Consider the following 24,132-nt stretch of genomic DNA (forward strand, 5'->3'; position numbering starts at 1 on the left):
TTTATTGTAACTCGACTTTTTTAAAATTGGTTGCCTGGTATTATTAACCAAAGTATGTTGTTACTTTAAACATTTTATTTTTCATTTTGATTTCTTTCCTTTGTAACCAAATTTAAACCAAAGTGTAACTTATTGTAACGCTGTAATATTTGCTACAAGAGTTGCATTATTTGTAACATTTTTAAATACATATTGATATCAATCGGCACGTGCACTTTGCAATTCTGCACCCCTATTGCACTTGGTAGCGTGAACTTTACATGTTGCATTATGCCTAAAAGGAAATGTTCTAAAAAAAATGTTTGGTGCCGTTAAGGATGCCACGGAAATTGAGGGCCTAATTCACTGCTTGGAGTCTTGCAGGGGTAGATGGGTGGGGTTGATATATAAGACTGACACAATTCATACATTCAACTGTACCTTGCACCCTGCCTCGAATTGTGTAGTGTTAGGGGCGAGGACGAAATTATTGTATGTGCACTGGCCACGCTGAATCTTCCGCTGAGCAGCTCCCCGACTGTTAATAAGCAGACTGGAAGTAGACTAACTAAGAAGCTAGTGGACACAATGAAGCATTCTGAAATTGACAAAAGGGAGGAAGGAACTTTGTGTCACCTGCCAACGTAGTTGGGTCTGTAGGATTGAATAAATGTGACATTATTGAAGTCCACCCCCCACATTATAGGATAGTGGCGCATGCCACCAAAAGGACCGACCACATTACTATCGTTGACACTTGGAATTATTAATAAAGAACAGGATTCATCGATAGTAGAGACTGATTGAAATTGACAGTTGTGTCCCACTTTCTTATAGATTTTCTGCCCTGAGCCGCACGGGTCCTTCATCTCGGGAGGATAGCTCAGGGGCAACACGCAAGACGACGCTGAGCAACACAGATTCAATCCCCGGGTCCCCGCTTAGAAACCTCTGGGTATTAAGTGTGTTATAAATTACCTATTACAATGTACAATTACAACAAAGCTTTGTTATGGCACTAAGCGGTTCCTTGAGGGAAAAACAGAAAGGGAGCAGAAAAGAAAAGTCCCCTGGGACCAGCTGGTGAGACATAAAAATTACTGAATGGTAAGACCCTCATGGAACCCGATCAGAGTATAAAGAATGATGGGGGGTTCAACAGGATCGGAGTCAGGATTGTTACACTCTAGGAGTCCTGCAACGACTACCGGTTGACCGATGAGAACATTAGAAAGGAGCCCATAGGCTACCCTTATATATGCCAGTTAATTTGTATCTTCCAGGATCTTACGATACAGATAAGACCCCTGGAAGGTAGTATAAAGGAATTGGTTATAAAATTGGGAGGTGAGGCAGGACCTGCATCTAAGGAACTCATGATGACTAAGAGTAAGGAAGGAGGGTCGGGTGCAACTCAGGTGCCAAACCCAGGTTCTCAACAGCCTCATGTTATAAGGGGAGATTGCACTAACACTATAAGTTGGAAAGACAGGTAGGACCGCACACACCTCTGACAAAGATCAGTTAGTCACCACCAGCCATAGGCTCAATATTGTAGTTATTGATTCTGGTGTGGCCAGCGAAACTCAACTGGGCGGGATAAGGTGTACAGAGGGTACAGGAAGGGGAATACCAGCCAAAAACCCACCATATTGCACTGGTAGGGCAAAATCTGGTGCGGGCCAGACCTTTGTGGTTATGCATAGTGTCCCTGGACTGATAACAAATTAATTTGAAAATCAGGCATCCTTAACAAATAAATGTATCCATTGGATCAAGAATGTGAAGGGATGCACTTCTGTCATTCAGGAAGACATAGCCAGATGTGTAGGAAGAAGAGGTTTGAACAGTCTTTCTGACTGCATGTAATGCTCCAATAATCACTTGGTAGAAGGGTTGCTGTCTATAGACTATAGAACATACCCACCTACGAGAGCAGCAATATGCTTGAGGGCATACCTACCAGGTTATGAACACATAGGGGTCATTATAGGCATTATGCAGGTCCAAAAGAACCCAATGAAGGGTACTTTGGAAGAGCAAATTCAACAGGCCTATGTCCTGTAATCAATAGATCCAACCTGGTTATGACTGATGCAAAGTGTGGATTGACTCCCAACTGGTAATCTAACAGTTTCCGCAAATTCCGTTCTGAATAAGTTGTCCTGGAATATTGCAGTTCTCTTGAAACACATGTCTATACCTAATTGGACTGGTCTTATTGTGCAATTCCTGCTTGTGTTCTTTCAAGAGACATGGACAATTGATACAGTAGAAATGCAAGGGTAGCAGACACTGCAGACTCCTGCCCAAAAAGGTCCCAGAGGCCACCCAAGTGGCGCTTTACTCTTTTTTATTGGCCCTGCCTTGAATTGGAGGGTGGAGCACTGCAGACTTACAACACGCAGTAGCAATGACTCCAGATGGCCAATGCATTTTGCTATTTAATGTTTATAACAGGCCAAATTTCATTGCACTTATTAGAGAAATGCACAATTAATTCTCACACGCATGGGAAGCCTCCAATTCGTACAGCAAAGTAATCATCATTGCAAGGGATTTAAATTTGCAACTGGAACCCCTTTGCTTACTTAGATGGGATCTGGGAAGATCAGGACGAGGTTTGGGGCAAGAAAGCCTGCTAGTTAGCCATTGACGTAACTAGGATCCTATATGAATTGGAATTAAGAGCTTGCAAAGGACGCCTCCCTACCGACCATCCAGCTGGAAAAACATTTGTTGGACCAAGGGGCCCAACACAGATAGATGACATCTTATTATCATCTGGGGCCTGGAAGAGGATAGCCAAGTTTGAGATCCTCTGGAATTATGAAAGTGATCATCGCCCCTTGGCAGTTGCCGTCATGCTGGCACATTCATCTATGTCAACCCAGGTCACTGACGCCGCCAACCCGGCTTTATCTGTGTATGGTCATGCCCACAGCGGCATAAGACGGGCAAAGTTAGATCAGACTGATTTTAGACCTGACTTGTATGAGGCAGTGCTCCCTCATATCAAGAACATCAGTTTAGAGAGTGCTCAGGACATGGAAACCCTTCGAGCATCTGAGGAAATAACACAAATTATTCTTCCTCTCATAACATATGCATCCCATAGAGTCAAACAGAAGGCCTTGACAAAAACTTGAGGGGTATGACCGTGAATGTATTCTAGCAGAACAGTCCCTGGTGGTCGTACTGGAACAGAGACCCTTGGTCGACAGAGATCTACTAACCTTTTGGAAAATGGTGACAGGTAAAGAGGCTAAAGGGGACGCTAATTTACAGTGCAGAATGACTGCTGAGGTCTGGGTGAGCCATTTCTTTCTGTATTGTCTGGAGGAGGTCGGGAATGCACATCATTGAAAGGCATCCCCCCCAGGCCAAGAGAGGGAGCTGTTGTTTAGTGTCGCAGACGTGGACTCTGCCATAATGGTACAGAAAGCAGGGAAGGCGGCTGCACCTGATAACGTCCCAGTTGACATTTTTAGAGATGAGCCAGCATATACTATAACGAGAATGGGCATTGGACAAGCCAGTTAGTAAAATCCTCAGCCGCCTTAGAAGAATGCAGTGGTCGGACCAAAGCTTTCTGTAACGGGCACAGCAAAGGGGCATCAAGAGCAGCTCTGGATCTGTACATGAAGCCGACTGTAACAGCAGCACTTATTGGGGCAGAAACTTGGGGGTATGCAAACGCAAAAATGTTGGCCACAGTGGAAAATACATTTTTGAAGAGCCTTTTTTTTCCCACCACAGGGAATGCCCAATGCATTACTGCACTTAGAAACTAATGTGTGCCCCAATGATGCAATTGTGGCAACTAAACCTGTTGTATAATTGGTCAGTTTGTGGAGCACCCCTGTCTTCACAGAAATGATTTGGCTCACGTTCTAAGCTTGGAAGGGGGCAGGAATTTACCCTGGGCAGCCCATGCCAAGCAGGGCCTGCAAGAGCTGGGCAAGCACGATTTACGGGCATGCCACTGTTACTAGAATTAAGAGAAAGCTTTGCACAGATCAATGCAGGGGAAACATGGTGGCAGCATGCAGATATCTGAAGCTGGCCCTTAGCTATTTAAGAATCAAAGACGACTTTGGCTTTGAAAAATATCTGGATTGCCTTAACCCTCCGTTTGCCCGTGCCCTGTCCATTCACTTCCGATTGGCCTCACTAAAGCTGGCCACCTTCACAAGGGCATTGGCTGGATGGACTTCAGCCTTATGCCCACTCTCTGCCCACTGTATGTTTCTATGCCCAGTGACATGGGGCCGAAGAGCACAATACCTCAAAACATTCGTAAGCACAGCCGGAATCCAAACCATATCCGGCACATTGGACCTATGTACAAGACCTGAGGATATGGAGACAGTTTCCATTGTGGCCAAATTGATCCGGCGATCGTGGGTGCTGAGGTCTAAAATGCATGTGGTGTCAGCAGAGAAAAGCCTGTACTTTGGTCCCCTCCCTTTGAGGTTCATTGCCCATTGTAGATATGAGGATAATTAAGATATCAAGTAAATAGGCAAAGACTTCGATTATACGTCTGAGGTTCCGAATTTAGAAGGGGGGCTGCGACAATTTACTCGCCCCCACCTACTATTTACTATCAATTGTTGTTAAATGTCTTTGGAATGCACACATTGTACCCATGGTGTTAACACTCCTTGTCCACATTTGATCATATGTATTGTATTTTTATATATCAATTTACAGCATTCTACCTTGTGTTTTTGTAAGAGCTTTTACCATGAAACTATGTTTCTTTTTGTGTGTATACTTTTATGGCTCTGTGCCAAATAAAAGTCGCATAAAGAAAACATAATATATTAATTTGAGGGGGAATTATAAAAGGGGCGCATTAGTATTTTAGATGTCATAAATGAATGGTAATTCACGATTACCATGTGATGCAGATTGAGCCAAGAGGTGTATGTTTGGAAAACCAAACCTGCCAAGAAACAAAATGTCCTTTTATCAGCTTGAATAAGAGCGGTTCGTGCCATTCGCCCTGACCAGTTGCATGGTGTTACCCTGTCAGGCTTCATCCCAAAGTGTTGCAGCGGATTGTGCTGCAACCCACTCTTCTGCCCTCTCCCTCTGTCCTAGACTTAGCCTCAGTCCAGCTTGCAACCGCTGGTGCCTCAGCCTGGGCTAACTTGCTGAAATGCTGGAGGAATTATGCATACTGGGACTGCTATGGTGCGTTATGGATTAAGGGATGCTAATGGTGAATTAATAGGAGCAGACAGTTTGCAAATGCCTTTTCGAAACGTAAGAGATTTAAAATATGCGCACCGTGAAGTACGGAAGTACTGTTTACTGTGGTGGAGTTGGAAAAGGAGAGTCTGCCTGACACATTTGGCCGTATCTCGCCGGTGGAAAGAGCGTAGGAGCGCAGCAGGAGGAGCGTAACTGCTGCAACACCTAAAGACTTCTGGCCCTTTAATATTCCCCAGACTTTCGGATTGCCTGAAGCTAATCCCGCCTACCTGAAATCACCTGGAAACTGCTATATCTGCCCAAGCCCAAGCGCACCGTGAAGTATGGAAGTACTGTTTACTGTGGTGGAGATGGAAAAGGAGAGTCTGCCTGACACTGAAATTGGCCGTATCTCGCTGTGGAAAGAGCGTAGGAGCGCAGCAGGAGGAGCGTAACTGCTTCAACACCTAAAGACATCTGGCCCTTTAATATTCCCCAGACTTTCGGATTGCCTGAAGCTAACCCCGCCTGCCTGAAATCACCTGGAAACTGCTATATCTGCCCAAGCCCCAGCGCACCCTGCGCGCGCACCATGAAGTATGGAAATACCGTTTACTGTGGTGGAGTTGGAAAAGGAGAGTCTGCCTGACACTGATATTGGCCGTATCTCGCCGTGGAAAGAGCATAGGAGCACAGCAAGAGGAGCATAATAGCTACAACACCTAAAGACTTCTGGCCCTTTAAGAGTAAATTATATTTTTATGCAGCTTGATCTGAGCAACGCGACTAAGTGGCACCTTGTTTGAGGCAGAGCCTCAACTTGTTGTGTTTTGAGGCTAGCTAACAAACTAAAGTCCCGTTCCCCTATAGTTCCTCAGACTTTTGGATTGCCTGAAGCTAACCCCGCCCACCTGAAATCACCTGTAAACTGCTATTTCTGCCCAAGCCCCAGCACACCCTGCGAGCGTACCGTGAAGTACAGAAGTACTGTTTACTGTTCACGGTGCGCAGCGAGTGGTGAGCAAGTACTAATAGTAAGTCCATCTGTGGCAGACGTTACAGCCATCTACGCATGGTGAAAGAGACGATAGAAAGCGTGTGAACTGTCTATCAGGTTAGTGTTGCATGAAAGAGCGTTCACGGGATGATAGTGTACGCTGAGATAAAACGTGTGGAAAAGTGGGAAGGAAATGGAGCTAAGATCTACCTATAGTAAATCTAAAATGGAAAGTGGCATGGTAGAAGGGATACTGAGACCTAGCCGTACATGTAGACGAAAGGTGGTATACAAACAAGGGTTGCTCCCAGAAAGTAAGTTGGCTAAAATGACATCTTTTTTCCACAAAATTGACATCCCTAAAATGAATGAGGCAACACTGCTTGAAAGTGAAATAAATAAAATAAGAACGGAATTGGTGGAGGACTTAACTTTGAGTCTCCCATGTTTAGGAGCTAAGCTGCTCTCTAGTATGTTTGAAGAACCTAGGAGTGATAAAGTGATGAAGGAGTCCCAGATAGAATGTTCCCTAATTTCAAATAATACGTGTACAGAGGTGGCAATTTGGGAAGCAAAACAAAATGTCCAACCCCGTGGAAATCCCCCATTGGGTTCTGGCGATATGCCAGACAAACACTTAAAAACTGACAATAAACCTCAGGAGCCAATAATGATAAGTGAAGGCACACATCTTGGAAGTGCTGCTTCTGCTAGTTCTGATTCAGGTAAACATCTCCAGAATGAGTCTGATAACAATCATGCTCATGATAGGGTTGTGATAGACCCAGTCTCTGGTCTAATCCTATGCTCTGTAGACTGGTCTCTGAATAAAGGCACACAAGAGACTGAGCAAAATCCAAGTATGCATATTAGCAATTCATCAGCTAATAGCATACAGTCACAGGATAATGAGAGCTTTGCTCCATTAAAAAACGAAGAATTATGGGAAGCACTTGAAAGGGTACTAACTGAGTTAGTGGATAGATGCGAAACGATTGAACCGAAGTTGGACGTACATTCCGTATTGCTACATAAGAGCATTAATAAAGGATGCAAGACATGTAGGGAGGTGAAAAGCAATACTGACATGTTAAACGCATCTCTGCTAATAGAGCATGGATTTGTCCTACCTGAGGTGAAAACAGGGAAAACCCACAGTGTGATTACTCTGTGGGATACACAATATCAAGCAAGGATATTATGGGTGGGGATATGAGAAACCGAGAAAGGGGAACATGATGAGGAAACAAAAGAATTAAAAAAAAGGACACCAGCAATAATGTGTAAGGATATACAGAAGGGAAGAAGCAAGAATGGGTGTACTGTAAAAGAAACAGTTGCATCCAATATAGTAGAATAACTGGTAGCCCCCCCCCAGTGATAGACAATAGTGTGGAACCATGCAGATTAACACCCATCCCGATGACAAAAGAACCCAACTATTTTGCCACACACACAGTGGCCATACGTACACCAAGGGCGGACGGGACTACCAAAACAAAAATTAAGGAAATGACGAAACAGCAGAAACAGGTAGAGGCAATACACTCTACTCATAAGAAGGTGGCCCCGACCCTTGATGAATGGGTACACCCAATCAATAAGAAAGGAAAGAAAGGAAAGAATGGAAATACTATGAGCAAATAACAAGGAATCACCACGAAAGTCTTGAAAGCGACAAAGATCCTCTTTCATGAAGAGCCATGTGTGAATGAGCTAGTTCAGCATATTGAAGCTGGAGTATCATCTGGTTGTAATAGGCAGATGATAGCTGGCGATAAAGCAGTGCGTTTCTCTGATGACGCTAAAATGGAAGTAAATGAACCCACATATATGAAAGACCCTTTGATTTTGTAAGGGCACTGCAGTTCCAAGCATTGAATTAGGTCAATACAATAGAGGTATTAAATAGACAGCGTATTATTGAAATATGCGGGAAGTTGGTTCCATTGCGAATGGTAAGATCAAGTGACTTTAAAATTTTTGATCAATTAGTAACCCCCAGGTTGGTTACAACCAATGTGTGGTGCACGAACGACACAATTTTAGAATTCATATTAAGCCATCATGAATTGTTCTACAAAGTGGGATATACATGTACTGAAACCTCTATGCGAAAGGTAATGAACCAAAGGATTGCAATTGATCTCGGTAGGAATACGCATCAAAAGATAGTAATGCCGGAAGTGTCCACAGAAAAGGAGATCCATCTGCAAAAATGGGATGGCGTAGGCGCAAAGGGACAGTCTATGTCAAAAATAGTCCCATAACATCTAGGAAGTTAGGGACTATGCAGACTTAAGAAATAACAAGGGAGGTAAAGGAGAATGAGGGCTATTGGCAATGGCTCCCGATTGAATTTAAAGCTGAACTAGAACACCGTCCCTGATGAATTGAATGTGATGACATCCTGGAAAACCCAAGGAAATCTACACTATGAAAATGAAGATGGATTGCTAGCTAATCTAAACAGTTTTTGTATGATAACACTGCAGGAAACTTGGCTGTATGAACAGTGTGAAATTTATGGATGGTGTTGTATCCAAAGTTTAGCGTCTAAAGGTCTGAGAGGACGCCCAAAAGGAGATTCACTAACAGCCATTAAAAATCCTTGGGCTGGGGTTAAAACCGGTTGGTCTGATGAGATGGTGTCAGCGGTGCTGGTGAAAACCACAATAACCCAGTTTCTGTATTTGCTCGTAATTAATGTATATAATTCGCCCAATGGAATACAGAATAAAGCAAATGTGGAGAGGGTATCTAACATCATTAAAGAATGCGAAAAAGAGGTACCTATCATATTAGCGGGGGATTTTAATGCAAAGAAGGTACACCCTGACGGTAACAAAGAAGAGGTGAGGGATTCGGGGCCCATTGAAGATGGATTCTCTAATAAATTTGGGAAATTATGGAGTAATATGATTGTGAAATACCATTTGACAATTTTAAATGGCCCCATTAAGGGAGATGCTAAACGGAGAGCAACTCGTGGGGGAGGGGCTATCTTAACAGCAATAGATTATATCATGGTAAAAGAAAAAGCCTATGATATGTGCAATGGTATGGCAGTAGGCTGTCGTGAGGAGAGTGACCATCTTTCACTGTATGTGATGCTGGAATACCCGAAAATCAAGACTTCATATCAAATGAACTGTAATATTACGGTCAATAATGCGGCAAATAGGATAGTTTGGAATCCCACTAATTTGGAAAAAGCAAATGAAATTGCTAGAAAAGAACTTGAAATATTTAGGTCAACAATAGACAATAATCAAGAAGTGAGTATCCAAGACATCATACGGAAATGTGAAAATCTGGTGAACAAAATCAAAGAAGTTTCGATGAAAAAAAGGAAGTATTGCAGCAATAGAGAAAGATGGAACCTCTCTCACGACAAGCGTAATACCTATGATATGGAAATTAACAAGGCCAAGAATGCATTAAGGAAAGTAATTAAACAAATAGCAAACTCCCAGGCGATTGATGCCACTAAACAGATAAAATGGGCAAAAAAACTATGTAGTAAGTGGCTGCGAACCCATAAAAAAAAAATCAAAGGAAATTTGGCCGAATATAGCAGCCCAAGCCAGGAGTAATAACCGTCAGGGGATATGGAAAGTAATAAATGGAGCAAAAACAAGAACATTACCGGTTAACAGTGTGACGGAAAAGGACTGGACTATACATGTTAAAAATACTCTTGGCTCTCATGCTGTAAAAGTAGAAGGCTACAAAGTAAGGCAAGCACAATGGCAAGGGAATTTCACAGAAGCCTCCTTGGAAAGGATGATAGCTAAACTACATACCTCTAGAGTAACTGGCCCTGATGGGACTTGTAACGCATTGTTACGCTGTGCGCCCGAAGAATGGGCCAAGGCACTTTTATTTTATTTGCCTGGATTGGCAGCCATGGAAAAATCCCAGAATCATGGCGAGACAGTATTATTCTCCCTATCCATAAGAAAGGTGAGTGGAACGACCCAAAAAATGGTTGTATGCTAGCTATGCTAGATATTCCAGCAAAAATATTTGCTAAGGTTTTGTTGGAAGATTTCAACCAATGGATAGCAGAGACCGAAATATTACCGATCTATCAGGCTGGATTCCTTGCGAAATCATCCACAATCCATAATATTGTTAATCTAGTGTCTGCAGTGGAGTACTCCTTAACTATGCGGAAATTACCTGTATATGCTGTATTTATTGACTTTTCTGCAGCATTTGATATGGTTATAAAAGAATAATTGTGGATAAAACTAGAAAACTGGGGATCCCGCCAGGATTATTATATATGATAAAGCTGTTATACTCAGAAACATCAGTGAGAATTTATTTAGATGGGGAAGGACGCTTGTCTGAGGCTATTCCAACAGTATATGGTGTTAAACAGGGGTGTAGTTTAGCAGCTATGTTATTTAACCTTTACTTGGCCAATTGTATGAATGAGATGGATGAAACCATCACAGATGTGATAAAGCTGTGTAAGATTCACTTGGCTTGGCTTGGATATGCGGATGACCTGGTCCTGCTGGACTACACGCCGATAGGGCTCCAAAATAAGCTGAATTGTTTGATACAATTTCCTGAAACTAATGGCTTGGTTATAAATATAGCAAAAACAAAAGTGATGGCCTTTTTTGGGCACCACCAAACAATCCCGATACAATACATATAAATGGACGGTTAAAAAGAAAATATTGAAAAGGTTGAATGTTATAGATATCTGGGAGTCTTAATAGACCAAAACTTGTCATGGAAATGGCACTGGTGTGAGACTAAACTAAAATGCTTAAACACAGCAGGTGCGCTCAGCCAATTTATAGGCAGGCAAGGTGGTGTCTCAGTAAATACGATTTTATTGCTTTATTCCAGTAAAATAATATCTTGCCTACTGTATGCCGCACAGATATGGGCAAGTAGGTATTTAGATGAAATTAGCAAATTAGAAGGAAGAATGTTAAAATGGCTTTTAAGATTGCCGGCATCTGTATCATGTGAATATATTGTATTGGAATGTGATTTTAGATTTGCAGGAGATGTTTTAGAGTATAAATCTGCTATGTTATATAAGGACATTGACAATTAATACCTTTGTGAGAAAATTGATGGAAACATTTGAGGAGTGAAAGTATGATAAATATCTTAAAACCTTGTATGGGCTGTATTCAACGTATGAGAAATGGGCTAAGGAGAATGTCTCTAGTTGGCTAGGCTTCTCGCATACAAAAATTAAAAGAACTATTACAAAGGAAGATTTATGATTGTGCCAAAGAAAGGGATATGATTGTACTATCCACAAAATCAACTTGTGGCCTATTTTTAGAATATTGGTCTTTTGAAGCGCCGAAACCGAAATATCAATATGCTTTTCCTAACCAGGCAATAGTCAGTCTGTACCTGAGGTTTAGGTTTAATATATGTGACACCATGGAGATACTTGGTGCTAGACTTGGCATTGAGAGAAGTTTCAGATTATGCAGATTATGTGGGTGGGATAAGATTGAGACCGCTAAACATTTAATATGTTAATGCGAAAGTCTATGTGAACTGCATGCTAAACATTGTTTAAGATATAACAATTCATACTGATCAGAAGAGACTGAAGAAATATGGCAAAGACTGATGGAAGGAAATGATATGAACTTGATTTTTCACATGATGAGATTTTATGAGACGATTTTAGCAATTTTATATGAACTATCAGATGGTATTTATGCACATTTTAATGGGAAATTTTAATGAGAAAAGGTAATGTTGTGTTCTTATAATGTGTGTTTGTATATGTAAAGTCATTTGTTGACTATGAACATATTATCAATAAATAAATAAATTAAATAAAATCAACATGTGGTCTCTTTTTTTATCAAACATATCATTTAAGAAGGGTGAGTTCACTCGCTATATATGGGTAATGTTGGGACGGATTTGAAATAAAAATGCATGGCTGCTTTTAGTTCCTAGTCCAGTTCTGAACCCCCGATACCTGGCATGGCTCAGAGGATTCCTCGAGTCACACATACTGTGGGCACCGAACAGGTGGGAGCCGCCAACCCAGCACCACTACTGAACACTGCAGCCGGGGAAAGCGGCAAGGTCAGTCCATTATCCAGCGGAGAAGGGCAGAGGGATCACTTCAAGCCATTCATTTTAATTACAGTGTGACAGATAGTTGCTAAAAATCAACTTGGCAGGTGATTGATTAGTACGGTGGCTATGATTTTCAGAAAAATAACATTGTTTCTTAGCTACCTTAACTAAATTATGTATTTTAAGGAAAAGTCATGTTTGTCATGAGCCAGTTCACATTCTGCAGGAATCGCTTTGTATTAATGCACATCACCTGGCATTTTCCATTGGTACCTGTGTCCAAGCCAGGGTTGATAGAACTGCTCCTCAATAAGTGGTTTCAGCTATTTTTATTAGCATCTTTGATTCCACACGTTCCTTCTCCGCCCACATCTCTGATGTCTCTAAAAAGTAAAACTTCCTTCTGCACCTCCTCAGAAGTACTCTGCATTTCCTCACCTTCTCCCAGAAGCTCATGGTCTCCCAAGCTCTGGTTCTCTCTAGGTTGGACTATTGTAACAGCCTCTTTCTAAATCTACCTGCCTCTACTCTCCGCCCTCTGCAACTTATCCAGAACAGGACTGCGAGACTTGTCCTTGGCCTCAAGCCTGGGCAATGTATCTCTCCAGCTCTGAAATCTCTCAATTGGCTCCCAGTGGATGCAAGGATTACATTCAAAACCCTCTGCATTGACCACAAGGCTTTCTGGGGCCTGGGTCCAAAATACCTTCAGCTATCCATCCACAAACACCTTCCCTCTCGAGCTCTTCGCTCTTCTACTGCTAACTCCCTCAGGGTCAGTCGTTTTTCAAAAAACAAGCTGGGGGTAGATCTCTGTCTTCAGCTGGGGCCTGCCTCTGGAACAGCCTTCTGCCACTCTAAAACTTGAGGAGAACCATCTCTGGGTCCGTAAGCACCTCAAGACCTTCCTGTTTGCTTCTGCCTTCACTCACCCTCTACCCTGCTTATCTGTTCTCTCTTGGCATCGTGCATCTGGCCACCCTCTGTTCCCTGGGCCCAGATACCGGCTCACCCTGCCACCCTCATGCACTGCCCCAGGCCACCCCTTGCACTGGGAACTGTATACAGTCCCCCACTCCCTTTTCCTCTCTTTCTGCACTTATCAGAGTTACCTAGTCTGCTGCTTTAAACACAGCACTTGCCACTTGCTGGCTTCACTACCACTGTTTACTGCCTCTATTATCTATTTATTATTTATTTATTATTATTTATTCAGTTCTCCTCTGCTCCGCACTCTCCCCCTTCCAAGCACTTTTCCCCCTTTCCCTTTCCCATGCACTTGCGCATTCTCAATGTCACTGGGCCTAGTAAGATCGTTGTTTTGTTCTCCTCTGTTCCCCTCCCTTGCCTTTTCCCGCTCTGAAACAACACTTGTGTACGAGCACGATATAAATAAATTAGCATATCATATCATATCATATCATTAGTGGTAGTAGCAGTAATAATAGCACCACTTGATTTGCAAGGTATACTGAGAACTGCAGTGTGCCCTGCATCTTGTGTTACATTTAGTTTTGGCAGATCCAGACTCCAGAAGGGCAGCACCGGGGCCACTCTTCCCAATTCAGGAATGCTACACTGTCAGTCTCCCCACCCCGACTGAGGTTTTGCTACTACAGTAATGGGGAGTGTCTGTTCTCAGTACCTTGCAACTACAAGGACCAGAATTTCCTGCACTGATGGGTGATGGAATAATCAACACCTGGCACTGCCTTCCTGAAGAGAGCATGAGACTTGAAAGAGCTTGAAGGAGAACCCCACCTGATTTGCAAAGTATAATGAGAAATGGAGTGCGCCCTTCATCGTGTGTTACACATTATCATTATGGCATTCATTGAGCGCAGACCTAGTTTTGAATAGCAACAGAGTGCTTTACAGAGGTGTACAACAATACAGATACACAATGGAGCGCTTTACAGAGGTATACAATATTTGTGAAGCGCTTATACACAAGTGAAGTGCTTCAAAGTGCTTCAAGTCGGAAAAGGAAACAAGGGATTACAATCGTCATTCTTAGGCCTTGAAGATTCCCAATGATCAAACAACAATAACTAGCATACTAGATCAGAAGCATATCTATTAGCGCAAGGGCATGACAAAGAGTGCAGAGAGAAGGGGGCAGACGGAAAGGAATGTACAGTACAATGAACCACAATAGTAGGCTGGACTAGGGAGGGGAGACAGGGGGAGGACAGGACAGACAGACTTGCTAGGCATAGTACATACGGATCATGGAGTGAGCAGAGACAGGAAGTGTGAGGAAGGGGAGTGGGGACAAGTGCGCCCAGTTCAGCAGGGGCCTGGGTTAAGTAGAGAGGGGTTGCCCCTCTCGTGGAGCATAATGCTTTAGTGCCAGCTAAGTGAAGAGGGCCGGCGGCAAGTGCAGGACTGGTGGGGGAGCCTCAGACCTGTATGACTCTGGAGGTGCACCAGGAAACTAGTCCGTGAGCTGAGTAGGTTGAGGAACAGAAAGAAGGAGGAAAAGATGCAAGGAGAGAGGAGGTCAATAGGGGAGAGGGAGAGAGAAATAGGACTTGAACTTGATCCTTGCAGCCACAGGGAGCCAGTGGAGTGATTTCAGCACTGGAGAGTTGTGATCCCTGGGCTTGAGACCAAAGATAAGTCTTGCGGTTCTTTTCTGGATAAGTTGAAGAGGTCGCAGACTAGACGTAGGAAGATGGAGAAAGAGACTGTTGGAATAGTCCAGTCTGGGGAGGACCAGGTCTCTGAAGACAGTGAGCCTCTAGGGGAAGGTGAGAAAAGGTAGAATACATCTGAGGAGGTGTAGGTGGTAGTGAGATTGTTTGGACATGTCTGAGATGTGAGAAGAGAATGAGAGAGTAGAGTCGAAGATGTCCCCCCAATCTTTTGCCTCACCGGTGGGTAGGGGCGCAGGGCCAAGGGAGGATGGCTAGCGTGAGAGTGGGAATGTAGGAGCGGGTGTCCCAATGAGAACAATCTCTGTCTTGCTGGCATTAAGGCAGAGATCGTTAGAAACACACCAGGACTGAATTGCGGACAGACAGTCTGCAATGAGCGAGGAGGAAGAAAAGGTTGAGGGTAGCCTGAAAGAGAGCTGTGTGTCATCCGCATAATACTGAAAGTTGGAGGTGAAACCAGCGATCATGTGGGTCAAAGGAGCCATGCAGACGTTGAAAAACCAGGGGGATAGATTAGATACTTGGGGGACACTACAAGTAGGGAGAGGGATAGCAGAGAGAAAGGACCCAAATTCCACCTGGGAAGGACGGTCAGCAAGAAAGGATGCAAGCCAGGGCCTGCTCTGTGATGCCCAGGGGTATCGGGATGTTTTGGTTTAGTGTATACAAATCAGAGGAGAGATCAAGGAGAATGAGGACTGAGGGAGAGTTAGAGTCAAGGTTTACAAGCAGGTCTTCACGGGTGTTCAGAATAGCAGTTTCCGTACCTCTGCATGCTCTAAAGCCAGACTGTTGGTCATGGAGACAACCAACAGTTTCCGTGTGGAGGGTAAGCTGGGAGATAGCCAACTTCTCCAGGAGTTGTCCCAGGAAAGGAGTGATAGAGATCAGGCGATAGTTTGCTGGGATAGAAGGGTCGGCAGAGGGTTTTTTGAGGGGCGTGTGCTCAAGAGAATGTTTGAGAGAAATGGGAAAAAGTCCAGTGGTGAAAGAGAGGTTACAGAGTTCTGCCAAGGCTGGAGCTAGAGTGTCAATGTTGTCCTTGATGGTTGTGGAGTGGCAAGGATTCACCTGTTTGGAAGAGGTTTTCATACACCGGACTTATCTAGAAACCTCCTTAGGTGTGAGATTGGAGAGGGAGGAGAGAATGAGGTGCGTGGTGGTGCGGCCTAACGAGGGACAGGAGATGATGGTGCATGAGTGGGTGCAGAGGAGAGAGAAGACAGGATGTCCTGTGTTCTGGCTGTGAAGTGTGCTGCCAGGGCCCTGCAAAGGGCCTGGGTGGGTGCAATAGAGGATGAAGCTTCAGTAGGGTTGGCCAGCTCCTTACAGACTTTGAAAGGTTTGGCTGTGTTGTTGGATGCAGTGGAGATGCAGGGTTGAATATGGACTGTTTTCTTGACCAGGATGCAGAGCCAATATTGCCTTTGCAGAAGGCGGTAGGCCAGTTTATCGAGAGTGCACCTGAAGATCCCCATTTCCATTGCACTGCCCTGCACTTTCGTGTAAGGTCAGCCAGAACAGAGTCATACCAAGAGTTGCACTTTTTAGGAGGCATCAGTCGGACCCTCACGACATGGGCAAGGATGTCGAGAGTGTTGGAGATGGAAAGGTGAAAGTTAGAGAGGGCTGTGTCAGGGTGGGAGTCAGCCACAGGAGTAGGAGGAGAGGAGTAGGTGGAGGCAAAAGCAGCCACTGATTTTTTTCATGGGTCGGAAGACCTTGTAGGTGGGCGGCAGTGCAGGTTGTGCCGGTGTTAAAGGAGAAGAAAGCTTCAAGTGAGAGGAGCGAAGAGAGTGATCAGTCTATGAGAGTGAAGTAGTGAGAGGGACAGAGAGTGGGATGTCTGTGGAGATGAGAGCATCCAAGGTGTGGCCAGCTGTATGAGTCGGACCAGAGCATAAAATGGAGAGACAGAGCGAGTTGCATAAGTTTGCGAAAAGCTCCTGAGGAGTTAGGAGAGTCAAGATGGATGTTGAGATCCCCCAGAGGATGAGCTGGGGGAGGAGGAAAGGAGAGAAGATGCTAGGTCAGCCCATTCTGAGAGGGAGAGGGTGGACTGGCCCGGCGGCCGATAGAAGGTGGCCAGAGTAAGAGAGGAGACAGGAGAGATAGAGAGCCTGCAAACCAGGCATTCAAAAGAGCAATAGACCTAAATGGGAATGATGGAAACAGGAATCCACTCTGTAAAGATCAGGGTAACTCCCCTCCCGATTTGTTAGGCCTGGGCTCAGAGAGGATCTTGTAACGTTAAGGGAGAAGTGTGTCAACACTTGTGACAGAGCTCTCCTTAAACCAGGTCTCAGACAGAGCAAGAACATCACGGTCCAGGTGTTCAAGGAGGTGGCAGATATCAGAGGAGTGCTTGACTGCAGAGTGAGAGTTGAGTGTGGCACTGTGGAGCAGATTGCCATTCTTTAAGGACTTACCGGGGGGTTGAGGGCACCAAGGAAATAGAGGCAAGATAAGGCAGAGGGCCCGAAGGTAGTGCCGGCAAGGGAGCCAGGACAGTAATAGATGGCACAGGTGCTAGTGAAGGAGGGGCCTCAGAGGGCAAGGGAGCACCAGACTCACAGGTAGTTGGTGGCCAGGGAACTAGCGTGGGAGAGGCTGACAAGGATGTTGGTGCTGAGTGTAGGGGCAAGGGAGCCAAGATAGAAGAAGAAGTAAGAGGAGCCCTAGTAAGAGTGGCAGTGTGACCACGAGGAGGCAAAGAGGCCAAGGTGTGCCTGGCAGGCAAGGGAGCCTGCAGAGCTATGATGCATAACGGAGCAGAGGTAACAACAGAACAGATATACAGTGGGGGGAGGATACAGGGGGCACGGAGGAGGGGTACAGCTGTACAGGGTTATGAGGAGGAGAGGGGCAGATGGCATCTAGTCAGTTGACGCGGGGGGGTGATGTGATGGCCTAGGTGTTGAGGAGTTGAGGAGCTATGGTTTCCAAGGAGTGTGTCTGGATTTCTGTATGCATTCATTGCATTCTGTGGCTTCCCGTCTTGGGACCCATGCCTGTATCATTGATTATACTGACTTCTGATATCCCTTATTCCTTAGCCCTCTGAACAGGTAATGCTTCAACTGTGGACTGCTTTTCTTGGTTGCTTCTATGCTCCTTTCATGGTTTGCGACAAATGATTTTTGGTTGTCTTTGGGTTGGGTGGTTTCATCATTACCTTGTTCCATTATCTTCTCTGTCTCCAGCCTATGGAAATTTCTTTTCAGTGCCTTGGATTTCTAGACACTAATTGCATCATGTAAAAACTGTGTGGAGTTGTCATGCGGACCCTGGCTCATCACTGGAAATGAAACTATATTTATTTAGGTTCACAATCCATTATGCACTATCTAAGGTTTTGAGGAGGTTCTTTTGGGAGGGATCAACTCTGGGAAGAAGATGAAACATGATTCGCTAAGTCAGGCTGTCCTTTCCGGTTGTCATGAAGTATGGGCAGTGCTTCCCTGCACTGACCGAATATGAGTACTTTTCAGGCGTTTATTGTAAGAAATAAGTCAGATAATGACTGCCTCATAGGCCCTATGATTGTCCAACAGACCTTGTGATTTGGGCTCATACCCCTTGCAGGCATATTTACTCTCTAGCTCAATAGGAGGGTGAGGTCCTGAAGGAATATCTGGCCACATCCACAAAAACGTGTTCATTCAACACTCCTGCTATTTCTCCTCTAGTTTCTGGGTCAGAAAAAGATCATCCCTGTGTAGATTGTTGAGCCCTGAAAAGCATTGTTATATATGATTGATATCTCATACCTTTAATATTGGTCTTTTTAAACAAGTTAGATCTCAGGGGGAATACAACCTAGGCTGAACTGTATCTGGTGATGAGTGCAAGTCAGCATTCCAAACTAGGTCGGGACTTTAATATTTAATGAATACCTAATTATGCCCTTTGGACTCTGCAAACCCTGGCACCATACAGCACTTCATGAATGATGTCTTCCTAGACAGATTGGACTAGTATGTAATAGTATATCTGGATGATAGAGTGGCCTTTTCTACATCATACAAACTCCATGATAAACATATATGGATGTCAGGCCTGTTCTACAGATGTTAAGAGAACATGCCTTGTTTGTGAAGCTAGAGAAGTGCATTTTTCATTCTACAGAGGTGAATTTCTCACAACCAGATGGGTAACAATGAGTACAGCAAAGCTGAAAGCCATCTTCCAATTACCCAGTCCAACATCATTGAAGGCAATCATATCATCTTGCTCTGTTCCATCTTCCCTTCTGTCTCCAACCTATGGAAATATCTGTTTTCTGCCCTGGATTTCTGGATACTAATGTCATTTGATGAAATCTATGTGGCATTGGATTAGTGGTTTCCTTCTGTTCCCTCTCCCTCACAACAGGGTCAGGACCACTGCAAACTCTCTGGACCTTTGCATATGCAGACAACACTGCTGGCACTGTGGATCATCTTTAGAGAGGAAACCATATTTGCTTGGATTTGTGGGCCAAAATGCTATTTCCATGGTACTGGAAGGATTCCTGTGGGAGGGATCAATTCTGGGGGGAAGACACTGTATTAAAGATAACTGTTGTTTTGCTACCTTGTACTAATGTGTCTAATAGTTTTGCCTTCTAGCGCAGAAAATATGCAGTATTCGTCCAACCTTTTCACTTGAACCCACTTCTCATTTCATCAACATGATGGTTTGCAATGGAATATATCTTTCGACGTTTTGGTCTAACTGCACTCTATTTCGGAGGCACAGGGATGAAGGAACTGTGAACTTTACAACGGGAAGAAAAGACATGGCATTAGCCCTCAGAGACCTGGAATCCCTTATATCCTCTTAACTGTGGTGCATGGCAACTAGCTTTTCTATTACGCCCTTCAAGGCTTATACCCTCAGAGGTATTCTTCCTTTCCTCACTTTCCCCCAGAAGCTCACTTTCTCCAGAGCTCTGGTTCTCTCTAGGCTGAACTACTGAAACAGCCTCTTTCTAAATCTACCTGCCTCTACACTCCATCCTCTACAACTCATCCAGAACAGGACTGCAAGACTTGTCCTTGGCCTCAAGCCCAGGGACTGTATCTCTCCAGCTCTGAAATCTCTCCATTGGCTCCCAGTTGCCGCAAGGATCAAGTTCAAGACCCTCTGCATTGTCCACAAGACCTTTTTGGGCCTGGGACCACAATATCTCCAACTGTCTCTCTTTGGAAATATCTTCCTACTCGAGCCCTTCGCTCCTCCACCTCCAACTCCTTGAGGGTCAGTTGCTTCTGCAAGCAACGAGTTGGGGGCAGATCTCTTTCTTCAGCTGGTGTCTCTCTCTGGAACAGCCTGCCTGCCTCTCTCAAACTTGAGCAGAACCATCTCCAGTTCTGGAAGCACCTCAAAACCTTCTTCTTTGCTTCTGCCTTCTCTCTTCCTCTCCCCTACTGATCTTCTGTCACTGCACTGGTCTTCTGCCACTGCACTGGTCACCTGGCTATCCTCTGAATTCGGGCCTGACTCCCTGCTCATCCAGCTGCACCCCCGCACTGCCTCCTGGCACCCCCTGAAATTGTGGTCTGTATCTGTAACCCTACAGTCCTTTTCCAGCACTTACTAGACACCTGTCATCTGCACTTCAAACACTCGCAGTTGCCACCTGCTGGCTGCACTACCTGTTGTGTTGATTTCTTGTCCTGCACTTGTCCAACCTCCCCCCCCAGCACTTCTCCCCTCCCTTTCTCACCTGCACTTGCACAATCTCAATATCACTTGGCCTATAAAGATTGTTGTTTTTTTTATCCTCCCTCTGTTTTCCTCTCCCTTGCATTGTCGAGCCTTGAAACACTTGTGTATAGGCGAGTTATAAATGCCCTATCATATCATATCATACCTGAGACCACCAAACCCACTTCCTATGGAACAAAGCATAATCACAAATCCAGGGGTTGGTCCAAGGTAGATAAAGGTTACATTAATTGTGAGACACCACAGCTTCAGATAGTGTCACAGACGGAGGTATACAGATTCATATTATGGCAATGGTGCTGGATCTTGCTGTTTGACGTGACTATTGGAAAATGTAAGTATACTGACAGTATCCTCAAGTAGAATTCAGTTATGTAGAAAGAGTGAAGAATGAGACAAACACAAAAAGAAGACACAAAGTAGAGGAAACTGGAATAACAAGACAGATTCATTCTAGAAAGCATTTTAATTGTTTTATTTTTCATGGAAACAATCATAAAATACTTCATAGAAGTAGGAAGAATGTGAACGCATGCATAGTCAGGCTGATTTGTTTGACAAACATGTGTAGCTCAGTTTTTAGTTTTACCCTGATTCTAATGATGAGAAAGAGCGAGAGGCAGAGAGAGGGGAGACAGCTTAGCCAGAAAAGTGGTTTCAGAGCAAAATGTTTATGTGGATGATGGTGATGAAGGCCACAGCTGTGGAGAAGCATGAGTTACCTGAAATGTTGTCTGCTGCTCCTAGGGCTGCCCTCTCTGTGGGCAAGAGTGGCAGAGGGTGTGCTGTGGACAAGTCATTTTTGAGTGTGGCTCTGTTCAAGGATGTGCTTGATGCTTTTTGTGAGTCTTCAGCAGAATGTGAGGTGGACTCATGAGATAGTGGCAAAGAGCCTAAGAATGGGTGATCAGATCTAGGATGGGTTATAGCAGGATCCTTGTAGCCTTCTGTAGAAAATGTTGCCCCCACTGCCACAGTTGCTGGAAAAGGCTGTTTTCCAGAGGTGGCTACTTGCTCTTCAGCAAGGCCTGTTTCTACAAATTCATGTACGGGTAGAGTATTTTGGCCCATTATGGCAGACGGTAGTCCACTGGTCGAAGACTCATATTGATCAATAGTCCCAGTAGTCTGAACAGTCATTTGTAAGTTGTTCACTCCCTGAGGGTCCACGTTGGGCTCCAGATTAGAATGGACCTCATCACGATGGCTTGGAGAAGGTTCACTTTTGGAAATATGTTTTTGATCTATAATATTTGGTAGCCTTGTAACCTCAGACTTTAGAGCAGTAGGAGCTTCCTCTGAAGGAGCTCCAGTAGCTGCTAACCAAATAGATCCTGAAGATTCTCCACTTCCGTCCCCAAGGTGATGTGCTAAACTGACATGATGTTTAGAGTTGTCATTTTGCTGTGTTCCTTGTGTCACCGTATCAACACCAGAAATGAAAGGCTTTGCAGACCCTGGAATGGACACATCTCCTGAGTTTTCTGAATTATTAGAGGAAGCAAGTGTCTTTCCAGGACTAGGAAAATGTTGATTTGTCATCCCGGAGGCTTCTCCAGAACGGAACACTTCAAGCAGCTCTGTGTAGGGTTGAGTATTGTCTGGGGTTGAGCCTCCTGGAAACACACCATCTTCTGCTTGCCCTTGTTCTTCAAAGCCCTTTTCTTTCAAGTTTGAGCTTTGTGTAGCAGAAGGATATTGGCCAGAGATCACCTGGGCCACAGAAGACACAATTCTACTTTCAAGATTTTGGTCATTTCCAAACTTATTTGAGGAATATTTATTTCCAATGTCTTCAGATGCTCTGTGGTGGGCATCAGTTACCAACTGTTCTTGTGAATCCTTTTCTTGTGGTTGATGTGTAGGAAATACAGTTTTTTTTTGATGTTCCACAAAGATTTCTGACTCTGAGGACTGATCTGATTTGCTTTTCCCTTCAGAGAAGTGAACATTAATAACACTAGATGAAACGTTGAATGGTATTCTTCCAACAGGATGGCCTACAGCACTTCTTTGGGGCACGACAGAAGCTGTCACCTTTTCTGTGTACCTTTCATTCCATTGGCTCCGTTCATCTGTGTAGCCAGATCCAATTATTTCTGGGGTCTCAGTGGAACTGTTTATTACATATGCTAATGCCGTATCCGCAAAATGATCAGGGGTACTAGATGATTCTGTAATATCTGTTGCATGATCTGAATGCTTAATTTTTCCATTTTCATCTACCTTTTCATTTTGATGAATTCGTAAATGTATCTTGCTTTCAAACATCATCCCTTCTGTCTCCTTGTCTGAAGAATTTGTGTATTCTGGAGTAGAACCCAACTCTTTCACTGCGAAAGATACAAATGGGCAAAAAAGAATTTATTGGCAGCATGATGCGATTGCTGAATTTATCAATAACTACAGAACAAAATTTATATCGATAGGATAGCCATCAAACATCAACAACAGACTGCTGAATTCAGACTTTATAATCACTAATATTTGTACATTAGTGAATGTGTACAATGTGCTGGTTCTAACTGCAGGTGTGATCCTGGTAAATATGCATCAAAATGTGGAAGCGTATTTCAGCATGGTTTGATTAACAAACTAACAAATTAATATGTAAATGCAAGTCTGCAATTGTTCACCTTTTTAGATCCACAGAGCAGGCACATAATATACTGTTTGGTTACATTACAAATCAGCAGATACTAAATAGATGAGTGGGGGTAACGTGCTAGAATGAGATGTTCTTAAGGCTGTCCACTTTGTAAATAACTTCTTGCTTGGAAAGGAATATTGCAAAAATTCAAACCTAACAAATAGCTAAATTGCTAGAAGGCAATATTTCCCTGGCTACACATTAGCACACTGTTCTATTAGAGGAGATATGCATTACTTGGATTCCAATAGATTTCCTTATGGAAGGTGCAATATAATGGGTACTAAATGGGTAATTGTGGTAAATTGATGATTCTGCTCTTATTACTGCTTCAATAATCAATTTTAAATGTACACTCACTGAAGATATCTCCCTGGCACTTTTGTAATATAATGTCAAATGTCAAAACCGAGCAGGATAAAGATTAGACCGACCTGAAGAGAATCTTGTTTTTATTAAAGTTTTTATTACAACATGGGCCAACATAAATGAATGCCTTGAAACCACTTCTCAGAACCACAGTGATCCAACCTTAAGTAACTAACTGTTGTAGCGGGAAAGGAGCCAGGAGCCCTTAAAGAGGGACAAACCAACCCACGCGAGGGAGGGCAGGAGGAGGGAGGAAGAGGAAGGGCGACGTGAAGAAGAGTTAGGCTTAACTAGGAGAATAAAGAAGAGAGATGTGATCAATACGGTGTACTGTGTCCTGTGTATGGGGTACCTGTGGGTAGGCCCCAACAACTGGCGATGAGGCCCCACAACCCACATCGACCACCAGCCCGCAACTCCAGGAGGGAGATGGCGTGGACTAGGAGGGAGACTGCTGCCCACCTACGCGCAACCTG

At 44.0% G+C, this 24,132-nt stretch overlaps 1 protein-coding gene across 6 annotated transcripts in view; it reads right to left on the reverse strand.

The window, feature by feature from the left end:
* Positions 1 to 24,132, reverse strand: part of BCAN (brevican) — a 386,222-nt gene that overhangs the window by 138,817 nt on the left and 223,273 nt on the right. For all 6 annotated transcript variants that reach the window (XM_069607163.1, XM_069607162.1, XM_069607165.1 and 3 more), the window contains exon 8: positions 21,360 to 22,970. In XM_069607163.1, the coding sequence (XP_069463264.1) occupies positions 21,360 to 22,970 (1,611 nt within the window). The remainder of the gene's footprint in view (positions 1 to 21,359; positions 22,971 to 24,132) is intronic.

This window comes from Ambystoma mexicanum, chromosome 1p, assembly GCF_040938575.1.
Source record: "Ambystoma mexicanum isolate Mex_15411 chromosome 1p, UKY_AmexF1_1, whole genome shotgun sequence".
Lineage (NCBI taxonomy): Eukaryota > Metazoa > Chordata > Amphibia > Caudata > Ambystomatidae > Ambystoma > Ambystoma mexicanum.